The following is an 8,021-nucleotide window of genomic DNA, read 5'->3' as shown; positions in this document are numbered from 1 at the left end:
TCATTTTTAAAGTTCACAGATCTTAGGTATTTAAAAATCCCTGTCCTTGACTAATGCCACAAAGGGAAAGGGAAAATTGCTTCTTGAAACAAGAATGGTTTTATTTTGAGAAGGTCTGCTATGCCCATAATCTTGCTTCCATTAGTTCCTGGTGTAAGAGAAAATCAGGACTCTCCCCAGTTAAGAAATGAGAATGATCACCATCACTTCCAATGTTATTTTTTCAAAAAAAGATATTTTGAAATCATTCCTTCATCTCTGCTCAAATAATAATCCAAAATCAAATAGCTTAAAATCATTTATTTTCCTACAGTACATTTTTTTTCTTCAGGTCATAGAACAATCCATTGTATTCCTTTTCCACAACTTTCAATCACTGTAGAAACCAATCCTCCATTTTTGCACTGGTCAACAAACGTCGATCAAGCATCAACTCTGTGCAAGGCACGGTCCTAGAGGACATAAGTTTGCTCTCCCTTTGCAGCACTTTCAGAAAACATGGGGTTAGTTGCATGTACAGAAATAGCCTCTTCTATAAAATTTTCCATAAAAAAATAATGGGTATTTATTTACAAAGTTTGTAATACTACAAAGTAACATTTCATATTAGTTCAATACCCTAATTGATACCCCATTAGGAAAGTAAAACTTGTTTATATTTTTACTCACGTTTAAAATGGTTTAAAGCAGATAGTAGCACCACCACATACAATTTCTAATGGACTGTCCTCTGTGATGGTGAATCCTAACATTACATACAGGATTAGAAATTAAACACCAAACAACAAGTCCTCAGATACCATTGGTTTTTTAACAGCATTTTGGAAGGTGGGGAGGGGGAACAAGAGCAAATTGTTTTTGTTGCAGCTGAAAACAAAATGCAGGAAGGAATGCATAGCATTACAAATTCGCTGGAAGCCACTCAGGTTTTCTTGGGTGGCTAGCTAGAAGAGTTGAGAACTTTATTATTTTAGGGCCTGCAAAAGAGTTTTACCTGTCAAGCACTAATGAGAAAATTTGAACTGGAAAGTCTCAAGGAAGCATTTTGGCAGGCGATGATCTGACTCCAGACCATAAACAGCAGTTATGGGCAACAAAAACCCCACAGTAGCCTCGACCTCCTTTGTGATAGAGCTCAGTGGAGCCATTGACCCCCCGGCTTGTCCCGGTGGTAGTGGCATGAACCTTTGAGGGTACTAACCAACCAGGACAATCCGGCAAATGGTGCATTTTTTAATCTTTGCGTAGTCTGGGCAGAAGGGTATTGTGCTATGGCAGTAACAGGTAGTGGTGCTAAGCTGGTAGCAACAGAAACAAATGGCCAACTTTTGCAGAAGGAATCTGCAAGTCTCTTAAAATACCTGAACATGTGGATCCATTGCTTACCTTTCAATGGAAACAACAAATATGGGTGAGATATCTCTGGAGTAGCTAAGCCTTGTGGGACGACTGCCTCCCCTCTTGCCTGGTTTTCTAATGGGAAGCCTAAAAGGGTCTGTGGGGGTCTGTGGATGGAAGCACAGCGACAGGGTTGTCTGCCAGCCACCTCCTAAGGGCCCCCAGCGTAGAGCACCATCACCGTCCACAGCTGGTTAGTAGACTCGAGTTCTTTCTAGCTCCCACTATATTTTGGCTGCTTTTCATCTCTTCATCAGCTCCCCACGCAGAGGGTGAAAAGGCTGTTAATCAGAAATGCACTAGTGGTATGAATTCGACAGGCCCCTTGGTGTGGACTTGCATAAGAAATTATACTATGAATACATACAATAAATGTTAAATAGTATTTTCCAGCATTGATAAATGGTTTTCTGACAAAGTACTCTTTATTTTTTTTTTTTGGAGATTGGGGTGGGACAATGGGCTGTTATTTGGGGGGGCCTAGTGGGGAAATATTGGAAGACTTGAGTTTTAAGTCTAGGCTGATCATCATTTACTAGCTGTGTGAGTCTGTCTGAGTCTCAGTTTTGGGGACAATAGAGCTGTTTTGCCTAGTTCACAGGGCTTGTGTGAGGAATATCAAAGTTATAAACTGCAGAGCTCTGCAAACAGAAGGCACTGTGCTATCTTGTTCTCCAGCCCCACCTTTTTCTTCCCAAACATGTTATGAACAAAGGTATATATGAAGAAGGCTTAGGTGTGACTTTTGGACGACTAATGTTGCTGTTTAGTTTCAACTAAAACTACGCAGAAATATTTGGCTTCCCACCTTGTGCCATCATTTTGGGGTTGGGGGCAAGCTTCCTGAGTTTCCTTGGAATTTTGATTGTTATGTGCTGGTACTGCCATTAAAAACAAATGAAGTTTCTGAAAGGAGGGACCACGTGTTATTCATGGTTGTATCCTTACAATGGCTTGCACAGAGAAGGTACAAGGTAAATAGGTGAAAACAAATTTTTCAGTTCCTGCTATATTACAGGCTTTAGATAAAAGCTAATTAACCCCAAGGGTCTTTGATGGAATACCTTAGTACATTCAATGAGTTCAATAGGGAACACTTTTAGATAATCTGGACTTAAGGTTTCCCCCTCTTTTCTGACAAAGCAAGTTCCTGTGCAAGTTAAAGTAGGTTGTCTTTGCATCAAAATATCACAACTGGACAAAGGAAGGATGATGCACGTTAGGTAAAGAAATTCTTTGTTTTGATGTTACCTCTGGGAGAAAACAGAGGACTATAGAGAACTTTACCTTTGAAACATATCAGACCATTTCTTGGTGAATACATGTTGCAACTACTAGTCTGTTTTAAACAACCTAAAATGCCATCAGCTTTCCAAAGCTAACCATAGTTTAAAATGGTTATGATAGAGCCTGAGAAATTATACATGTGTTTGATATACATATTAATTTTAGTCTTATGGGCTTCTGAAAAACTACTTGGGGTTTGGGCTTTCAAAAGAATATAATTTTATATTAATGTGTTTATTACTCACACATTATTTCCAGTTCATTTATTTATTTAATCCATTGATTAGTAGTTCACAATGCCAAAGTTTCTCTTTGGCAGAGAACCATCTAAACATGAAAGGTATTGATGGTAGCTTTCTTACGTAACATTAATGCTCCTGAAGAATTGGGCACAGGGGCGGCTAGGTGGTGTAGTGGATAGAGCACTGGTCCTGGAGTCAGGAGGACCTGGGTTCAAGTCCAGTCTCAGACACTTAATAATTACCTAGCTGTGTGGCCTTGGGCAAGTCACTTAACCCCATTGCCTTGCAAAAACCAAAAAAAAAAAAAAATTGGGCACAAACAGAACTTTGGTGACCCAAATCAAGAGTTGAAGTTTGTAGTGAATGCTCTACAAATTTATTTGGTGTTTATGGTTTTCATTCAGGTCATCCAGGGATGGTCTTGGGACCCTCCAGACTTAACTCTCCCACAGCTTCTGGAGTACTTCAGATCTAGCCACAGCTGTAGCTGCCTCCTTAAGCGGATGCCACATCCGTGCCACTCACCACAACTCTGATCAGAATATTTCCCAGGAACATTCTTTGATAGCTCCAAGCCCCCAGATCAAGTAATCAGATAATTCACTATCAGTTTCTTTGGCATTATCTCCATAATTATGCTGCCTGGGCCTTCTCTGCTTTTCTCTAGAACTATTTCCTTATTTGCTAAATGAGGATATTGGACTAACTGGTCTTTAAGGTCTTTTCCAGCTCATGTTTACTCATTAAGGAGTGAGATTAATGGCCCAGGTTAAACTGCATTATGTCTACACTGACAGAGTCGTTCCTTAGTGAGAAATACTGGAATGAGTCCTCTGTGAACGTCAAACTTATGGCAAGCTACAGGAACAGACAGTGGCCAGAAGCATTTCCCCAGTGCAGACTGAGGTAGAGTCACTAGCTTCATTTTCTTCACAGGATAAGCAAAGCTCTTAGGACAAAATACCAGAGAGTAGAGTAAAAGGAAGCAGTGAACACAGGCATTAGTTACTTATGAAATTGCCTAGGGAAAGTGTGCTCTCAAAAAACAGAAGAAAAAGAACCCAGGGCAAGGGCCGGGACGCTTAAATCTGGTCTGGGCTACTGCAATGACTTTTCTGAGCCTGCTTCCTCACGTGGGAAACGAAGCAGCTAGATGAGGCCCTGCTGGCTCCATCTCACGGTCTCAACGACCATTCCCAACTCCTGCCTGGGCTATCCAGAAAGACAAGGTCTTTCACTTTAACACTTCTGAAGCTGCTTGTGATCACCAAGACAAGGGAGGAAAACCAAGTCAATCTGACCTCAGTGGCTGAGGGTCTATTTCAAGCTCTGTGTGTGCGTGTTTTGTGTGTGTGTGTGTGAGAGAGATTTGTGTTTTCTTTAGGTCTATACTGTGCAAGCAGGTCTGCAGCTTTTAAAGCCTCCTTCACAAGGCAGGTGCACCCACTGCAGGCCCAGAGCTCTGCTCAGATTGAGAAGGGAGCCCTCACAGAGAAAGGAGCCCCTGCCCTCACTGAGCAATAGGAACACTGGCAAACCAGGAGGAAGAGCACCTTTGGGTATCGGGCATCTTCTGAAAGATGCCTAGAGTTTCCCTTCATACATGGAAGCCCAAACAGAAAGATGATCTGGCTTCCATATTCCCCTGCTTCCCCTAATCACTTTATGCTTATGGGAGTTAGGAAGAACAGTATTCTAACAAATACCTCAACTGAGCCTCTTCCCAGACTGGTGACATTATTCAGAGGGAGACCCACCTTAGGGTAGCAACTCTGCCGCTGATTAGCTGTATGACCTTGAGTAAGTCCCCCTAACCTCTGCCTCAGTTTCCTCATCAGAAACACAAGGACCTCCAAGATCCCTAAAGGTCAAGGGAGTCTGGATTTTAAAAAGGCTCTTGTGGGCTGCCAGAGTTTGCTAGTTCCACAATGTGTTAAAGGGAGGTGAAAAAATTATTGCTTTCAGAAACACATGAGGTTTGAGATTTGAACAAGCGCTCTCTTTAAAAACCTGATATCTAGATAGGAAGGAGCTTCTGGCCCTGTGGAGGCGAGCTGTACACAAGCTGCTTTTAAGCCTCCTTGGTGGAAACCAATGCCCTCTTTTGTTCACTCCGGGCCTGCTCTGCTTTGGGAGGAGGATGAGGAAGAGAGGCTCACTGGAGAAAGGGGGTACAAGAATATATTCTGTTAAAAGTTACTTTAGGTTCTGAGAGGAGCATTCTCTTCCCGCAGACTTTCTCGAGGGGTGTCAAAGGGTTGGGGTCTGTTTTCACATAGTCTATGTGGATACCATCTGAGGTAAGGGAAAAGAGCTTTTTTCACAACTCAGTTAAAAGGCAGTTTTCTACCTCTGGCTTCCACTCTCCCTCCTCAAATTTCCTAGTCACAGAAACATGCAGCACAAACATGTCATGTATTTGGTGTGGCGCCTGGTGAAGTCTGTTAGGGTTATGGCAACTTCCTGTTAGGTCTGACTTGGGGGGTCTTTTCCCAAATTTGTGCTAAGATGAATTCTCTATTCAAGACACTAGAACTAACATCATCATGTTATCTTCCTGACCCCTAAACTACCTAAAACTTTTAGTAATTAGATGAGTTATCTCTCAAGTGGACCTAGGCTGATGTCTTCTGTCCTTGTTAGTGGGGTAGGCCATCCTAGGTATTCACTGCACTATGAAAGATCCTTTCCTTTTCCAGATCTCCTATATTTAAAGAAGGATGATAATGAAGTATCTAATTCAAAGCAAATGAGGTCAGCAATTGAGTTAGGCTGAGAGGTAACAAAGTAAGTTATAATGTTTTAAGTCCCCAATCAAAGAAAACACTCAAATTATTTATTGCTTTGCCTTACATAAAATTAACATTTAAAAATAATTTTTCCCTTCATTGCTTATCAAAATAGAGGTGCTATTGCATTTAATACCCTCAAACTTCACATCAACAAATTATATTTTTTGTTTTGAATAGTATAGAATTGACTTAATATTTAATATCTTGGATAGCCACAATGGTATATATATATATTATATATATATATGTATATATATATAATATATATATGTATATATCACAATGTAGAAGCCTTGGTATTTCTTCAACTTAAAATGGTATTCCATGTCTATTATATATCAGGATAAGAATTTTGTTGGGTAACTGGATATGAGTTCTCCAAATTACCAAAATACTAGAAAATTTCATTTGCTTTTTTGATGAATATACATTTTAAAACATAAATAGAAGTCACCACTGAGAGATTTTAAATGGGTTAAGTTTTACTGTTTTCCTGGATTTCATATTTGATTTAATTAAGAGTAGAAAGAGGGCAGAGTTAAGGAGCCCCTAGGCACAAGGGTGGAATTTTGCCTTGATTTTGAGACTCCTCTTTCTTCCCTTCTCCCAGCTTTTGTACCATAATGAGGAATCTTTTACACTTGTGATTTTAGGATTCTCTTCCCCTGCACTTTTCCTTTTAAAAAGAAGCAAAATTCAATAATGTAATATTCCTAATAGCATCTTTGGCTATGAAATACTATACCCACTATATGTCCAATAATTTGGAAGCATGTAACATCCTATGAAGTTTCCATGAAACCAAAATATGGGCCAGTTTATGAGAGATGCAACTACCTCATTAAAAGATCCAATGTGATTAAGAGGTCAACAGGATTAATGAAATGTATTGAGTAATGAAAGTGCAGGAGGGTTTACCAACCAGTATTTTAAAGATATTTTCATTTATGACAAAATTGAAGTCAACTGCTTCATTTTCACAAATTGTACCCTTGTTGACATGACAATACTGTCAAATGAAACGTAGGCAAAACTTGAGTGGGTTGTATTTCTATTGTTCTGTTTTAAATAATAAAAAAAAAACCCCCAACAAACAAACAACTGCCTGAATTTGCATTGGCTAATAGTTGGATTAAAGCTATTTCTACTCTTTCCTTCCCTGTAAAATTCCAACGATGGAGGCACTGGCAAAAGGCAGTGCTGGCAAATATATACATGGAACTGCTATTAGAGATGCTTTTGTCTTCTATAAATAGCTCTAATCAATTCTTTTGTTTGCATTGGCTAACTATCCTAAGTCCAGTTTCTGAATGTGATAAATTATATCCAAAGTGTCACTGAAGTAAAAGTATTGAGCTGGTCTCCCTACCTCCTGGACAAAGGTCTCTAGTGGCTGGTAGGTGACAAGCATCATCATAAAGGCTTTCTACTACTTCAAGAAATGTCCACACTTGGAACTACTTTAAGACTGATTTCTAGAGTCAGGTGAACAAACATTCTAGACACCTTACTCATCCAGATGGAAGCATAACTATAAATATTCATCTCAGCATTAACAACAGCACAGCCAAGAGATATGAACATGAGAAGTATTTTAGCTAAGGAATCTTCCTTGTGGCACTCTTAGTTCAGAGCAGGATGATTCTGGTGTGGGAGAAGACAATGGTCCCCCATCTCAGAAGGGAGCTGAACCTCATTGGCTCTGCCCAGTCTTCAGGGATTTGTTTGCGCTGTGTCCTAGTGCTCTGTTTGGCTGGAATCTTCTTTCATACTAGGTTAACATTCATCTTACTTATCTTAACTTTGATGTCTTAAGCTGTGTTTCATTTATCCTCACTGAATACACAGTGCAAACAAAGGCAAGAGCTGAAGCAATCACATCAAGAATAAGAGCTCACACTAAAAACACACACGAGCAGCATTTTGTAAAACTGAGCTTTTCTACTGTCTTTATTCTGGGGATGAGGGATCCTCATCATCTTCATCTTCATCCTCATCGTTGAAAGAGCAGGGGGTCTCGCCTCGGGACTCTGAATAGTGGGAGGTGGCGCTGCTGGATTGCTGACTGCTTGGGGCAAGGAAATGCCCAGTTGCTAAGGCCACTTCAGCATCCAAACAAAACCCTTGGCTTACACTATTAAACAATTAAGAGAATACACAGATTCATTAATTCCCAGGTAAAACACTGAAGTTTTGATAAACATACAAAAGAGGAAATGTGAATTTGGCTCAGAAGCCAGTCCAGAGACAGATCTTCTAGTGAGCATCTAGGGATAAATTCTTCTAATGTTGTAACAGAACC

General features: G+C 40.1%; 1 protein-coding gene across 12 annotated transcripts in view; it reads right to left on the bottom strand.

The window, feature by feature from the left end:
• Positions 1-285: 285 nt before the first annotated feature.
• The window catches only part of TFDP2 (transcription factor Dp-2), a 190,471-nt gene continuing 182,735 nt past the window's right edge, over positions 286-8,021 (bottom strand). For all 12 annotated transcript variants that reach the window (XM_074191165.1, XM_074191166.1, XM_074191169.1 and 9 more), the window contains one exon: positions 286-7,853. In XM_074191165.1, the coding sequence (XP_074047266.1) occupies positions 7,670-7,853 (184 nt within the window). In that variant the 3' untranslated portion in view covers positions 286-7,669. The remainder of the gene's footprint in view (positions 7,854-8,021) is intronic.

Source organism: Macrotis lagotis, chromosome 6 (genome assembly GCF_037893015.1).
Source record: "Macrotis lagotis isolate mMagLag1 chromosome 6, bilby.v1.9.chrom.fasta, whole genome shotgun sequence".
Taxonomy (NCBI): domain Eukaryota; kingdom Metazoa; phylum Chordata; class Mammalia; order Peramelemorphia; family Peramelidae; genus Macrotis; species Macrotis lagotis.
This window is presented reverse-complemented; position numbering and strand designations above follow the sequence as displayed.